We start from the raw sequence: 16,998 nt of genomic DNA on the forward strand, positions 1-16,998 counted from the left end.
ATCCGTTTTCTAGATTTTTGGAAAGAAAGGTAGAGATGAGACAGTGGCTTGCAAAAGTATTCAGCCCCCTTGAACTTTCCCACATTTTGTCACATTACAGCCACAAACATGAATCAATGTTATTGGAATTCCACGTGAAAGACCAACACAAAGTGGTGAACACGTGAGAAGTGGAACGAAAATCATACATGATTCCAAACATTTTTTATAAATAAATAACTGCAAATCAATAAAATTGATTCATGTTTGTGGCTGTAATGTGACAAAATGTGGGAAAGTTCAGGGGGGCCGAATACATTTGAAAACCACTGTAAATTAAAAGAAAATCTAACATTTAAGAACGCTGGTGTTTTCTGACATTAAGGAGAAATTACTGTATTACATCATATTTGAAAGGTATTACCAATCATTTTAACTTTGTTGTCATTGTCCTGTAAATGGCTTGACTCATTCTGTCAGTGCGCCCCAGGGCGGCTGTGGCTACAATGTAGCTGCCATCACCAGTGTGTGAATGTGTGCGTGAATGGGTGGATGACTGGATGTATAAAGCGCTATATAAATACAGGCCATTTATCATTTACCATTGTATCTGCTTTTTTTCTGATTGTGGTATATTTCCTAAATCCTTGAGCCTTGTGACAAACGTTTGGGCTGCCCCATGTTCCTGGAGTGTAGCAGACTTCTTCATTGTGTATAGGGAGACAACCTGAGCTGCATATTGATTGATTGAATCTTTATTTTGAACATGTTAAAAAAGTACAACAACATAGAATTAAAAGAGACAAATAAACAAAGCAAAACAAAAAGAAAACGAGCGACCACAACTACAAATAACTTTCATGTTCAAAAAGGAGCAGGAAGAAGCATGAGCTTATTTAATCCCACCCCTTTTCCACTATCTAGTAATCTATAGACTACAGAAATACCTCCTTGCAATTACATTAAATGTCATGTGTATTTTTTTTTAATTAATTTATTTTTTTTATATATATACATATATGTTTCTATCTATCCATACATACGTATATACACATACGCACATATACACATTTTCAATAACCCCATTAACACCTCAAAGGATACACAACCTACAAATATATATATATACCCATACCAACATACCCGTGCACCCGCACACACATGAAAATATTAGACAAGATCTTAATCCTTCACTTTAACCTCAGAAAGTCTGTAATCTATTAAACTAAAAGAGTTCCTGCCTTCATCGAACATTTTATGCACAGAGGTGAAATCCCTTTGAATATTTTATGTAATCCAGTGGCAGAGAAGTGCAATCAGTGCCTAGCATTTTAAGAGACTCTGTTTTCCAAACATTTTTCACACACTTCATCAGAAATGTCAGTGCTGGATTCTTCCTGCCTGTCTGCCCTGAATGAGTTTGAAGATGGACCATCCAGATAGTCAGGGTGTTTTAAACTGACACAGCTCACACCTTTAAGCTGCAGTTCTGCTCATACAGTCGAACATGACTCCTTAAAAAGTGTCTCAGGTTTAAAAACAAGAGAACGTTGGAACCCTAAAGGTCCACCTTAATTGCTGAAAAGAGACAACAAGTACAGATATCTGCTAAAAACAAAAAATGATGCCCTGCTTTTGAGAGAAGGACTATGCTTTTCTGCAAGCTGCTTTGCAACCCACTTTGATTTAAACCCTGTTTCACTAAATATGAATAAAAATCGTCTTTTGACTGTATTTTAAAACAGGAACATTTTTAAATGTCTGCTTTGCAATCTTTCAACCTTTCTTTTTTATATCACAAACCTACTGTTTCCTGGAAGAACCACATAATTAACAAAGAAATGTGACAAAATGTTCAAGGTTTGAATGCCGAAGATTTAAAAATAGACAAACAGCATCTCTGCTTGGGGACAGACGTTATCTGCAGCAGGACATCTTGTGATCTGCTCAGCTTTTCGACAGCAGTGCTCTTTCCCTCTGTGTGTGATCACTGCCCAGGCTGCCAACATCCCCCCATGAATCTTAAGAGCTGTCCCACTTGCCAAAGTTATCATCCCACCACAGCCCCGAAGCCTTGTGGTCAACATCCGCTGAATTCCATATTACTTGATCAAGGACTTCATTTGTAGTCCTGGCTCTGCTTGGACTCTCTTCAGCCCCCGAACGCTGAATTTTCCAGCCACTTCCTGTACTCACTCTCCGATTCAATTCTCAGATCTGGAATGGCTTACAAGGCTAAGTAGGATGGAATCGGATCTCTCAAGGACTTCATATTCCAGACACCACCTTACTGCTTCCACTGATTCTGCCTTCAGCTGCACTCCTTCAGTCCTTGATTCAGCTCTGTGCTCGCCAGCGGGATGACCTTCCTGATCCAGTCAAGACTGCCGTCTCATTTCCCAGCTTGAACTGACAATTCCCCAGATTGTTTTATCACATCCTTTTTTCCCGGACAGACTCATTCGTGTGATATTTAATACATGTTTGACTTTTTTAGGCTTCAAATTCAGTTTAAAGAATTTTTTATTTCTCTACTGTTAAAATGCAAATTTCAAAACAAACAAACCCGAACACGCAGCCGGGTTATAAAGTTCTTAAGGGCAAAGAATCTTCAGCTGACAGCAGGCAGCATCAGTAATATTCATGACAAATATGAGATGGAAGAGGAATAATTTAGGCTTTTTCCTCTGCCAGTGTCTGGGACCTTTTGACTTTTCTGTTTTCTTTTGACTTCTTCATTTGCATTTTGGTACTTGGAGATAGTGACACTGCTGAAACAGAGCTAAATAAAAGCTGGATAAAATTACTTGATTGCTCCGCCCAATCGGAGCAGAATCAGGAACATAAACTGAAAATACACCAATGAGATTTAGGCTCAGTAAAGACAAAAAGGACCACAAAAACTGTCTTTTATATTTATTTAATCAAAACAAAGCAAAGAGGCAAATAAGGCTCAAAAATCCAAACATGATTCAAGGTGAACATTTTGTGTCTTGTGCTGTTTGTTATTCAATCCTTCGGGACATTTGGAGCAGTCAGAATTTTTAGGGTCCAGTCTTGGATGTTAGATCAGTTACCTGAAGTTTATTATCCTATCCTATTATTATTATTTGTAACTTCAAAACAATGAAGGTACTACAAGAAAAGGCTTTTGTGTTTCTGTTAATGGAGTGAAACTATGGAACAGTCTGAATATGGAATTAAAGCAACGTCCAAACATAAAACTGTTCAAAAAGAGTTATAAAAAGATGATCTTCTCGAACTATAAAGAAAAGGAAAATATTTAAATTAAGTGAATGTTTCTATTAAAAAAACAAACAAAAAAAATCTCATGATGTGATATTATAGTATATCAGAAATCTGTTCACTATTTTTATTACAAATTATATCAGTAAGGAAGCTGACTAAATATTAACTGATAATTTATGGCAAAGGGGTGGGATTAAATAAGTGTTTACTTCTTCCCTTTCAACATGTAAATTAATCAGAACATTTTTTGTATGTAATTTGTATTTGTATCCTGTCTTTGACATGACTGTATTTGTACATGACAAAAAACTGTGACCAAATTAATAGCACACAAATTTGTTCTGAACCACGTGTATCCACTTTAAGATGATTGCTCAACAAAAGCTTTCCGTCTTTTAAAAAAATATATGTATTTAATAAAAAGGCTGCTACAGAGTATGTGCGCACCAAAAGAATCAACACCCGTACAGAAGTAAAAGCAAAGTGAAATAATGAGTAAAACAAATATCTACTGGAACAAAATGTAATTTCTTCACTAAACGTCTCTTTAGAGGAAAAGAATCAAAGCTTATTAGAAAGCTTGCTCACTCCTCCTCGCTCAACAGGAATATTAGAAAAAACAAGGTAACACTATCACATAATCCTCCAGGGGGAGTAGTTGATAAAGCAGCACAGCAGCAGTCAATCAGAAAAGACAAAGAAAGGTCGCCAATCAGTCGCAGGTCTTACAAATACAGCCGGACAAGCATTTTGTGCCACTCCACACCTCTCTTAGCATCACTTTGTGCTTTGTGCAGTCAACTCAAGACCCACCACAGCTTTGTGGGGTATTCACAGACAACTTTTGGGCCCCCCTGGGAGCCGGGCAGCAGTGCTGCCCTGTCAAATCTGCACAAATGGATGTGTCTGCTGGTGGGCACACTGACCCCATTATGCGTGTGCCAATCGCTCCAGCTGGTGGTTTAGCTGGCACCACCGGTCGCCCCTTCACTGCATCGGGAAGCACGCCAATACACATGAGCCTCTCACCCCTCTCAGGAGCCACAAACACCCTGCCTGTCCTCCCTCTTTCTAATATGACCTCAGATCAGAAGAAACTTCCCCCGGTAGCAGTGAACGACGAGAGCAGTGCCCAGTGCCACATCCTGTGCGCTACAGAACTCAGTGTGGTCGTGCACACCACAGGAGATGTGTGCATTGGGTGGGGAAGACATAGGTTCGGACAGGCTTAGCACAGCTCTGCTTGTAGCTGATGCAGAGTCAAAATGTGATGAAACCACATCTACAAAGACTGTTTTTCCAGTAATCTACACTTTATGGTGTTGATTCTTCTCACAACATGATGTGAGATGATGGGAGAGACCATGTTAATCCCTGCAGCTCGCAGCATGAGACCGATCTCTTCAATGATTAGCTTCTGTCTTTATAAACACATTCCTATCTGTACTTTATCATCCTGCAGGGCGGAGCCTATTCTGCAGCGAATAAAGGAGGACCGGACTCGGGTGGTCTCGCCTTCATTTGACAACATCAAGTATGACACCTTCGAGATCGAGGAATACCCTCTGTCTGCTCAGGGCTTCGACTGGGAGCTGTGGTGCAGATACCTCAACCCGCCAAAGTCCTGGTGGACACAGCGCAACAACACGGCGCCTATCAGGTAAACGGGAGATGAGCTCTGAGGCTCAATGATGTTTTATTTTACTAAAAGGAACCTCTTTATGTGAAAGAAGTCCAAGAATGTATTAATTATTAATCATCTGACTTGAAGCATATTGAAGTAGGGTTGATAAGATCACTTACTAAGCTCATTATTTTTACATTATAATTTCTCCAACACTAATCCCCGTGAATAATTACGCATGTAAAGTCTGCTTAGTGTAGTGTCAGTATTGTAACCCGTGTAAAACCCGCGGGAAGCAATACAGCTGCAGAGCAAATTAAGAGTAAGACATAAAAACGGTCTCGGTGGGCCGTTACATTTAACATTTAACATTTAAGAAGGAGAGCAGGTGCATTTTATGTCTGCTTATTTGACGTCCTGAACACCACGCACAGTCACCACGCGTACCCACAAAGAACGATCTTCAGTGGCCAGGAAAGTGTCGCCAATATAACGGAGGAAGATTGCTTAGACGCACACCGGAGACCAGTACAGACAAACAGCCCAGTAATGACAGCAAAATTGCCTGCTCACCAATACGTGCAAAGAGGATAACATGTCTGTTGTTGAGGTTTATGGCAAGTGAATCGATAATACAGTGTTTATAGATTTGGAGAAAAACAAGAGGACGTATCCTGCTCAATATTGTAATGGAGGAAGATAAATGGGCCCAATTATTTATGTCTCTATCTTCTTAAGCACTTTTGTTCAAGTGCAGATTGCTGCTGGATTTGCTCGGGAGAGTATTGTTACCGTTTAATGGCTTTCAGAGCAGTTTTGTTAAATCGGTATTTCTTAAGTAAACATGCGTATTGTGCTCTTTCTAGTTATCAGAAGATGATGAGATACGGTCTGTGAGAGGCCGTGTTCGGATGCACATTGTTCCTCTGAGCTTCAGAAAATTTGAATGCGATAATGGATACTACAAGTACAAAATCTTAATTTGCACCGAGGCAGAATAAACAGTGGGAGAGCTCAGGAGTTCAGAAAGGAGCCGTTTGTCGCTGCATGTGTGTGCAGAAATAACAAATTCATTTTAAAATACTAAAATGCAGCGAAACGCAGAACAGTGCAGACATGTCTCTGGAGTGACCAATCGCGCTCCTTCCTCTGGCAGTTCGACGGACGAGTCTGGATCTGGCGGTTGCCAGGACAACGGTACTTGTCTGACTGCACAAGTGTAAAGTTTGGTGGAGGGGGGGATTACGGTGCGGGGGCTCGGCTCTTAGTTCCAGTGAAAGGAACTCTTAATGCTTCAGCACACCTGGAAGTGTTTCCTCTGCACTGCACATTTAGCGTGAACGCCATAGCTCAGCTGTACGCTATAGGCTGCAAAATTAAAACAACTCTGTGGTTGTGGCTGTTTGCCACTGTGTGTATCCACTGGGGTGCAAAATTCACCCAAACAAGCTGTTTTTGCTGCGCTGCTGTATTTCATATTGATAAGAAGAGATGTGTGCGACTGACAGCATGAATACTAATAGGAGTTATTTTTCAGCCCTGTTGATTCAGTTTGATGTTGATGAAAGGTTTGTGTACTCTTCCCGCCTGAATTTCCACAAAATGTCCTGAAGTAGTTGTGTTAGGTGAAGGCATCATTTTGACAGCTGCATCATTTGTGAGTATAATGCACTGCTCGGGTTTTCATGGAAGACTAAGGACTATGTTTAGAGCAGCGAATGTGCAGTGTACTTGAAAAATAGATCTGCGGGGGGCTTGATCCCCACAATTAGCCCCAGTATGAGGCTAATTGTGGATTAGGACATAGCTGTTGTGGGTAGAGGAGAAGGCTTTGCATTATGTTTTTTTAAAGGGCCTAATGAGAGTGCATTCACTTTAACATAAAGCAAGCTTCATTTTTCTGTGACCTTTTCTCTTTCCTCTCATTCTAGGAGCCCTGCTCTGATTGGCTGCTTTGTGGTCGACAGGAAATACTTTGAAGAGATCGGCCTGCTTGATGAGGGCATGGAAATTTATGGTGGAGAAAATGTGGAGCTTGGAATCAGGGTGAGACGGTCTTTATAAACTTTTTTTATAACCAAACTGATTAATTTCTGAATACTCAAGAACTCTTTTTTGTCCAGCTTCATGGAGACCCTTACGATACAGTCCAGAATGAAACAGATGGTTTTGATTATAGTAAAAATTCATTTTTGTAATGAATTGGGGTCAAAACTTTTGCCACACTCACCATTTTTTTTTTTTTTGAAAATATTTTTATTGAAAAAAGAAAACAACAGTACTTGCAGTTACCGAAATACAATCAACCTTTCCTCATTTTCCTAAGTAAATAAACTTATATATATATGGAAAAAAACAACGCATTCTAAAACAAAGACACCCCCCCCCCCCAGTCCCACACAGATCAACACAACCATCAAACATATTAGAGGAGTATAACAGTAACAGAAGTACATTTAAACAGGCAATACCTCTAGACTAGCAAAATAAGAGATAAAGGGTTGCCACTTGTGAAAAAATTTGGCTGTGCAACCTCTCAACGTATATTTAATTTTTTCAAGTTTTTAAAAAACACATAACATCTTTAAGCCACCGGGAAATAGTAGGATACTTAACAGACTTCCAATGCAACAATATTAGACGTCTCGCTAATAGGGATGTGAAGGCTATAATATCCTTTTGTGTGGAATCAAGTGTAAGTGAGCGAACAGGAATCCTGAATACAGCAATCAGAGGACAAGGATGAAGAGTTACCCCAAGAACAGTTGACATAATAGCAAAATACCCTGTCCAGAAACTTTGTAGCTCAGGACACAGAAAAAACATGTGGCTAAGGTGACAAGGAGAGCCGTGGCATTTATCACATTTATTTTCCACTTCTGGATACAATTCAGAAAGTCTAGACTTAGAGAAATGCACCTTAAATTGAATAAGTCCAAGACGAGCACAGGAGGTGGAAGATCGTACCCTTGCTATAGCCTGTTCCCAAGACTCCTCATGTATTCGAATTCCTAGTTCTCCTTCCCATGTACACTTAAGCTTAACATTAGAGTGGTTACTAAAAGACAGAATAGCATCATAGAGTTTCGAAATGGTTCCTCTGTGATGAGGAATAAATGATAACGTAGTTTCCCACTGCTGTTCTGGAGGTAAAGAGGGGAAATTTGGGAAACACTTGGCAACAAAATTTCGAATTTGAAAATAGCGAAACAAATGGGTAATAGGGAGATTATAACGAGAGGACAAGTTGGGAAAACTATCGAAAACACCATCCACATATAAATGTTTGAACTGTTTTATACCCTTGTCACACCACACTGAGAATGTCGAGTCCAAAAGTGAAGGGGGAAACAAATGGTTGTTGCTTAGAGGACCCGAGGAAGACGGCATTACAAAATTAAAGTGACGTCTAAACTGAAACCAGATTTTGAGTGTGTTAAGAACCACCTGATTCACACTCACCATTTTGATGTAATCAGCAGCAGCTGCCTGACAGCTTGGTTTAACCAGACTTCTAAAAACTAGTTACTGGTGAAATATGGAGCAATGATAACCATTATCCATTTAAACTGACCCATCAATTCAGTTCTATTTTCTTTATATAGCACCAAATCACAACAACAGTCACCTCAAGGTGCTTTATATTGTAATGTAAAGTCCTTACAATGATACAGCCAGCGTGCATTAATAGAAAACTGTCATTTTACGAGGAAAAAGTGTCAGTTTATTTCAAAATATATTTATTTACACCTGCTTCTAAACAACAGTAATATTTACACCTCTACTATTTTATCTCCTCTTCTAACTCTTTGCTCCTTTTCTAAAACTAGCATAAAGTTAGGGCTGGATCAGGTGATGCTGAATTCTCCATTAGTTATGCTACTATCCGGTCGTTAAGTGATGACGTGACGAATCCTACTTCCGGGCCTAAAGTAGTCTGCCTTTAATATGCTTTTGTGTTGTTAACATGTTTAATATTTTGTATTTTCTTCTATTTAATCTCAAAAAGCTCCTAAAACAGTCAGTGATCACTGTTGACCTCCCTCGGCTTTTATTGCCGCTAATCATTTATTTAAGCTCAGTTTTTAAAACCTTAGGATGTAACTACAGCCCAGCCCATGCAGCAGTATGTGAATGACTAACCTCGTATTGTGGATGGATTATCTCAGTTGTTCTCCTGCTGAAGTTTGGTCCTTTTACAGCATCCTGCCATGCGATTACATTTGTTCCTGACCACCGAGAACACTCACGTTAACTTTTATCGAGTGGAAAAAAAGTTAGCTTGTTTATATTATGCTAACATAGCTATGTCGTTAGCGGTCACGTAGCACATCATTATATACCAGCTAGCCAAACTTCAGTAACCCTACAAACGTCACTGCTGTTTAGTTTTCTGTCTTCATTTATGTTGGAAGTGATAACAGAGCTGTACGTTTGAATTTGTTTCCAAAACCCCGCAGTCAGGACATGCTATATTGTATTAAGATAGAAGCTAGCTAGCTAGCTAGTTAGCTAGCGAGCTAACTTCCTGCTAACTTCTAACTCCGTTAAATGTCATAAATTCCGTTTTCATGGATGCCTGGATGTTAAACTCAATTGTTACACCTGGTAGAGCAGAACGCTGATCATTTTATTACAGATGAAAGACTTTAGACAGTTTTTCAACTCTCAGTAATGCCATAGTGATCGTTTGATATATGGACCTGCAGCGCAGTTTAGGCCCAGACACGGCTAGTGACGTCAGACTTAACGACTGGATAGGTCTAGGCTGCTGGGGGCATCCCATAATGCACTGGGTGTTTCTTCTTCACTCACATTTTTGTCTGTGTGTCTTTATACAGCCTTATTAATCTCAGGCTTTCTTCCACACTGTGTCTTTGGTGGCCCTCCCGCCCTGAGCCTGGTTTTAACAGGTTGCTTCCTGTTAAAAGGGTGTTTTTCTTGCTCATAAGGAGCTGTTAATTTTTGGATCTTTATCTTAAAATTCAAGAACAGTTGCATATACCAGCAAAACTGATTTGAATTACATCGATTGAGATCTCTGCCAGCACTTTCCATACAGTAACCTACAAACACATGTAACGTGGGCCGCCTAACAACAGCATCAGCTGCTGTCACCATCCAACCTGAACTGTGATAAAAGGACGGCTCGCTTAGCATACAGAAAAAGGAATGACCTTTCCTTTGATGGAGCAGCATCTTTATCGGTGACTCACCCAAACTGGCTAATTACTAATGATGTAACAACTACAAATTGTAACTTAATATGATAAAATGATATGAATATGATGAATGTAGTGCAGCTACATTATGGTGACAGTAACTTCCACATCTTCCAGTTTTCTTGCAGTTTCTGGCAAATCTGAGCAGCAACACATTTTATTTCATTTTCAGGCAGCCGAACTCCATCAGAACATTAAGTTACCAGAGGGACTCTATCTCTAATCGGATCTCTAGAGGCCTGCACAAGCACAGTCATCCTGAGGCTGCCAATCAGCCCAGGGAGGATGACACAGTGTTGAGGCTGAATGTATCGGGGAGAAACTGTTGACTCGGGCTCGGTGTGGAGTGATTTACTGCAACCGTGTCTGTGTCGGGCAGGTTTGATTATAAGGCCGGGCTGATGCTGATCTGAACCACCAAGTCTAGAAAAGAATAGATAAATAAATGAAACCCAGAGAGAAGTTTCAGGTTGTTACTGTACTGTTCCCTCTAAAACAGACATACAACCCAGTTATCATTAACTTTGTCTGACTGCATCCATTTGTGATGCATTGATAGACGTTTTAAATGCCACCTTCCCCCTGGCTCCATTCTTCTAAAACACAGCAGTAAAAGAAACCCACATCGGCAGCCTTCAATGAACTGTAAAAATCTAAAGAAGGCACGCTTGGAGCTAAATGATCAGAATCGAGGGAGAAGAACTGAAAGCTGATTTGAGTTATTGTGGGACAAGCCAGCAGAAACTGTGGTTTCAGAAACTGGCCTGAAATAAACTGAAATCTATCGATTTTAATGTGTCCAATCTCCCCTTCAGAGCAATCACCTCATGCATGTTTGGACTGATTACAGCACCGCCACTATTTTTGGATCCCTCCTTGCAATCTTAACCTTTTCAGTGCTTTATTCAGTATCTATATTTCAACAGATGAACAGAGACCTTTAGTAAAACATCTGCTCTGCTGCCCCTGGTGGAAAAATAAGGTATTGCTTAGGTTATGGCGCCAAAGAGCTGAACAAGCAGACCTGCCAGCATCCAAGATGACTGATGCTCCCTGTATTTGCTCGGGAATGGTGGATGTTTCCCCAGTAATTATACTCCTCCACCTGTAAACAAGAACGCAGGCGAACTGCTGTGAGTGCGACGCTACCTGTTGGCTGGATGTTGACCACAGGAGCTGCGTTATCTCAGTCTGAACATCAATAGGAAGAGTGCACTTATATGAAATATTGCACCAGATTTATTAAAGGTCACAAACACAGGTGCTTCTGCAGCTCGCAGATTTGTAGGTGTTGAAAAGTTAGTGTCATGATCCTGTGTCCTTTTGACCCAGCGTTTTGTGTTTTCTATTATTGTGATTTTGATTCTGTTCTTCCTCGGTTTAGTGTTTATTCGGTTCTGCCCATGTATTCCTGTGTTAAGTCCGTGTTTCTTAGTCTGTCCTTGCATGTGTAAGTTCCTGTTTTTTTGTGAAAGTCTGTGTTAGGGCTGCACGATTAATCGTTAGAAAATCGCGATCTCAATTCATACTTATGTGCGATCTCATTTCCCAATGACAACGATTAAAAAAAAAAAAAGACGACAACGATTGTACCGCATTTTGATCCGGGACGTAATCTGCATGAAAACAAGCGCTCACTCTTCCTGCTCAACAAATGACAAGGGCGGAGCCTTATACCACGATACAGAAGTCAGCTGCTAAAATTAGCAGGGAAAAAACAACGGACCAGTGTTGCCAACTTAGCAACTTTGTCGCTATATTTAGCGAGTTTTCAGACCCCCTAGCGACTTTTTTTTAGAAAAAAAGTCGCTAAAAAAAGACGTGAAAGCGCATATCGCTTTTACTCTCAACAAGCAGCGGGTGCTGTAACGCAGTCAGTTCTTCTTTTACTCTTATGCTGTTTTGTGGATCAGGTTTAAAACTACTTATAAACACACACACACAAAGTAACTCCACCAGAGGGCCTATTTCGGGTCACTTTTGCCGGTCCAAGCCCGGATAAAGGAGCAGGGTTGGAATTGTGACATTAAAAAAACAATAATTGCTAAAAGAAATTTAATTTGTAGTTCTAAATAAATTCTAAATGCATTTAGGACGTTTTTTGCTCACTTTATGTCTCGTCCACGATGTTATTTCTCTCTCCAGCAGCGTAGGTTACAATTACATTAGCATGACCAATTATGCAAATTAGGTGATGACGTCATTTAGCAACTTCTAGCGACTTTTAGGACAGCCAATAGCGATTTTCCTTACTGAGGAGTTGGCAACACTGCAACGGAGAGCACGTCAGGGATGACGAGAAAGTGACAGGAGAAAATCCGTCCCGGTCAACCACCCAAACATCAATAACAGGAACCTTATACAGCGCTTCCCTATACACGTCGAACTTCCGCAGGCACAAAGAAATTACGGAGGCTGTTACTTATCACCTGACCAAAGATATGGCTCCATCAACACTGTGCAAAACGAGGGATTTAGGAAAGTGATCAACACCCTAGACAAACGCTACACAGTGCCGTCCCGCAACTATTTTTCTATTGTTGCACTACCTGCTCTATACACGCAGTGTCGAGCAACGGTGGAGACGCAATTTCAAGCAGTACAACATTTTGCGGCAACGACAAAATGTGAGACATTTGTTGTTTTTATGTTTATTTATTGTTTTTATGTTCAGTCTCAACTGTTACGAAGTTGATGTGCAGTTAATAAGTGCAATAAATATTTATACTGGAAAAGAAAATCGTGAGAGAATCGTGATCTCAATTCTAAGCAAAAAAATCGTGATTCTCATTTTATGCAAAATCGTGCAGCCCTAGTCTGTCTTATGTCAGTGTGTTCTGTTTACGTTTCCCTGGCCTCGTCAGCTGTGATGTCTTCCAGGTGTGTTCCCCTCCTGTTTCCCATCCCCTGATTCCTGCCGTGTGTATTTATAGTGTGTGTTACTCGTCCACGTTGCTGGTTCGTCTGTGTTGTTTCCCCTCGGTCTCCCTGCGTCTCTCCGTATGTATTTCCCCGGACCTCCCTGCATCTTTGTTCAGGTTTGTTTTCTTAGCTCTGCCCAGTTTAGGTTTTCCAGTTTCATGTTCACCCACTCCTGTAAATAAACACTCACCTGCACCAGAGCTGCCGCCTTTCGGGTCCTTTCTACAAACTCCACACGTCTGCCACACCGGACGTGACAGTTAGAGAGAAAATGAAGGAACCACTCGGACAGGATTTTTTTTTGTTACGTTTGCAAGAGCAATTTTCAAATTTTTCAAATAATGATATTTTATGCGCCTTATGTGGTTGTTAAAGTTGCTGCTTTGATTATTTGGAATGAGGAGGGAATACATGCCTAACCTGTGGCTCCTGTAGTTGCTCAGCCAGATGTTTCGAGCTGAGACGCGTCTATTTCTGCTCCTTAATACTTCTGTTTAATGTAAGAGAGCAGAGTTTAACCAAGAGAGTTGAAAGTGGCTCATTACACATGCATAAAGTTACAGTGAGAAGCAGAGTTGGCAGTGTTTCAGGGTATTAGTTACATTGCTACGCAGACATTGGTTCATAATGAAAACGTCTGTGTCTTCACGCAGCAGGGCGCATGTAGAGATCTGCAGCCTCACAAATCAGCTCTCGTGTCGTCTTTTCTTCTTTTTCAGGTGTGAAGTGAGTTCAAAGAATGTCATTCAGGAGTCACTGGATTTAATTCCGAATAAGGGGGAGCGATGCATGCATGGATCAATCAGGATCTGGTGGCAAATCATCTTATTTGTTCCTTCAACCTTCAGATTTTAACAGTTTCCCTTTTATCAGAACCTGTTGCTGCTTCTTCAGCTGCTTCCTGATCTGAAGTGTTATTCTGAGACATGTGCATGAACCCCACAGTTACACTGCTGTGCTGGTTAGTGGATCCTCCCTCTTGAGCTCTGATTGATGGTGCAGGGCATCTTTGAAAAGAACTGGCTGATGATTTGTTTTATAGATCATTCACCCGACAAACTTTCCAGCCCAGCACACAGCGTTTTGCAATCAGGCTTATTAGTTCCACTTCGTATATTTGCTCTGTGCATTTTCTTTAGAACAGCTACAACCTGATGTCATAAACACACTATGATGTCATGAATATAAATGTGTCTGGTCACTGGCTGTGTTGTGCCTTCCTTTGTCTCATGGGAAGCTTTTGTGGAGGACTCGGATGTGACTTTCTCCATATGAAGCGTGAATGTCGAGCCTGCTACAGGTCTGATAATGCCTTTCTCCTTAGCTCCTCACAGTGCACAGAGCAAGAGTGCTGCTGCATCATGCAGTGAGGTTATTCTCTATTATAGAGCTCTTTTGCCATACAATTACTCTGCATAAGCCCACACTGCAGAGACAAATTGAACACCTGTTGACATTAGCACAGTGGAGAGTTGGATGGTTTATTCAGTGAAGCAGAAGGAGCGAGGGTCTCTCTGTGGGGGGGTGAGCTCACCGTCGCCACCACGACCGCAGTGCACGTCTTTCTGACCCAGATCAGATGCTCCCCTCAGCCGTCGGCCGCTCTGCCCACATTACTTGTTGGCCTGTGTGCTGAAACGGGGCCAAGAGTCAGTTGCCCTCTGCAGGGTTGACAGCAACGGTTTCAGTGTAGAAGCACTTCAAAGGGGCTGTGGAGCATTTTGTGTGGATGTGGACAGGTTACACAGCAAATTCAAAAGTGTTAAATGCTTTGGTGTTAGTAGTCTTAGAGTTAATTTTACTCTAAGTAGAGTCACATTCTTTTAATGTAACTCTGAGGTGTAAAATTACGGAGCCCCGCAGGGGACATGGGAGAAAAAAAAATTAAGACGGACTTTTGCAAGATCTCGCAAAACTAACTCGGGATCTCGCAAAACAAACTCGGGATCTCGCAAAACAAACTCGGGATCTCGCAAAACAAACTCGGGATCTCGCAAAACTTTTGCGAGATCTTGCAAAACAAACTTGGGATCTCGCAAAACTTTTGCGAGATCTCGCAAACGTTTTAGCCGCATTCTTCGGACGTTGGCTCGAAGCTGACCGGGCGGTCGAGGCACGATGTGCCGGGAAAGCGGTGTTCCTCCCGGCTGTAGTGGGTCTCGACCTCCCATTAGCTCGAAGCTAACGGGAGGTCTCGACCTCCCGTTAGCTTCGAGCTAATGGGAAGAATGCGGCTAAAACTTTTGCGAGATCGCGCAAAAGTTTTGCGAGATCCCAAGTTTGTTTTGCGAGATCCCGAGTTAGTTTTGCGAGATCTCGCAAAAGTCCGTCTTAATTTTTTTTCCTCCCATGTCCCCTGCGGGGCTCCATATAAAATGATAGTAGTTAAAGTCGAGTGTTAAAAATTAGTGTTTCTATGTCAAAGCTGGAGGTGTTACAATGGAAACATTAACTCTTGACCCCTTAACTCTGAACTCCTACAGGGGCTATGACACTAATAGAGTAAATTCACAGACTCCGCCCCCAGCACGGCTCCAATCGAAGCTGAAGTGAAGCTGTTTCAGAACATTTTGCTCTACATATTTGAGTTGTTTGCCATGCTTGGTAAGTCATTTTCTCAAAGATTGTTTCAATTATTATTATTAGCTTTTACTTCTGTGGCTCTTTGGAGTTGAGACAAAGCTGTGTGAAAGGTATTAGCCATGTTGCTCGCTGATAGCATAATATTCTGTTTTAGCTAGCTGAAAGGCATTAGCCATGTTGCTCGCTGATAGCATAATATTCTGTTTTAGCTAGCTGAAAGGTATTAGCCATGTTGCTCGCTGATAGCATAATATTCTGTTTTAGCTAGCTGAAAGGCATTAGCCATGTTGCTCGGTGATAGCATAATATTCTGTTTTAGCTAGCTGAAAGGTATTAGCCATGTTGCTCGCTGATAGCATAATATTCTGTTTTAGCTAGCTGAAAGGTATTAGCCATGTTGCTCGCTGATAGCATGATATTCTGTTTTAGCTAGCTGAAAGGTATTGTTTGCGGGCAAATACCACAGAAAAAAAGCTTGCATGTGAATTTTCAGTCAAACCTTTGGTCAAAAACCTAAAACAATGTCTAGAATGTGAAATGTTGGTATAATGGTGCTACTTGAAGCCTGAAAACGATCTCCCATAAAAAAACGAGCAAACAGCAGTAGCAGACGTCCTGACTGGGTTCTACGTTAGCATTTAGATCCCTCCAGAGTTTAGTTCCACAAAGTGATTAATGAAGGACATGTATATTGTAATGAAGAAATAAGTGATGAGAATGCTGTTATTTGCATTTACCAGCTCACCTATGTCAGACCTTTTGATAAACAAAATTCTAATGAAAGTGAGAACATGTACACTGTTACATCTTTCAGAAAATGTTTTGAAATTGTGGTGCACAGTTCAGAATAAATGTTTTTCAAAAACATTGCGTCTTTTTAGTGAATGTTTATTTCCAAAAGAAATTTCTAGAAGTTCAGAACAGTAAAATTCCCGCTTTTTAGAATGAATTAGAAGATAACTCTTACGTAGTTAAACTAAAATACTCTTTGAGAGTTAATATATAAACTCTTAACACCAAGTGTTAAATTATCAACTCCAGACAGATTTGGTGTTTAACACTAAATCAGAGTTAACGTACCAACTCTCCAAAAAGAGTTAAATTAACACTCTCTGGTGTGGACCCATATAGACACTTTAAAAGTGTTGAAATCAAATCCGACAGTGTTAATTTGGACATGCTGGATTTGCTGTGTACAACTCTGTGTGTGGAGTTTTTTGGAGCAGCTGAAAGAGCAACCAAAGGTTAGCCAGAGTATTGACATTTTCTTTCTGTAGCAAACACTTCCAGTGCCACAGGACCATCTGAAGCCTGAACTGCCCCCGCCTCGACACGCACATCATTATTCTGATGTTTTTCTACTTCGTAGTTTTCTATAAAAACATCAGGAATGACAGGGAACGTCAATATTTCAGCACA

At 40.8% G+C, this 16,998-nt stretch overlaps 1 protein-coding gene across 2 annotated transcripts in view; it reads left to right on the plus strand.

Annotated features, from left to right (window-relative positions):
• LOC146513442 (polypeptide N-acetylgalactosaminyltransferase 18-like) overlaps positions 1–16,998 on the plus strand; it is a 245,275-nt gene that overhangs the window by 164,238 nt on the left and 64,039 nt on the right. For both annotated transcript variants that reach the window (XM_085165437.1, XM_085165438.1), the window contains exons 5-6: positions 4,691–4,888; positions 6,784–6,898. In XM_085165437.1, coding sequence (XP_085021563.1) covers positions 4,691–4,888; positions 6,784–6,898 — 313 coding nt within the window. The remainder of the gene's footprint in view (positions 1–4,690; positions 4,889–6,783; positions 6,899–16,998) is intronic.

This window comes from Neolamprologus multifasciatus, chromosome 7, assembly GCF_963576455.1.
Source record: "Neolamprologus multifasciatus chromosome 7, fNeoMul1.2, whole genome shotgun sequence".
In the NCBI taxonomy this organism is placed as follows: Eukaryota; Metazoa; Chordata; class Actinopteri; order Cichliformes; family Cichlidae; genus Neolamprologus; species Neolamprologus multifasciatus.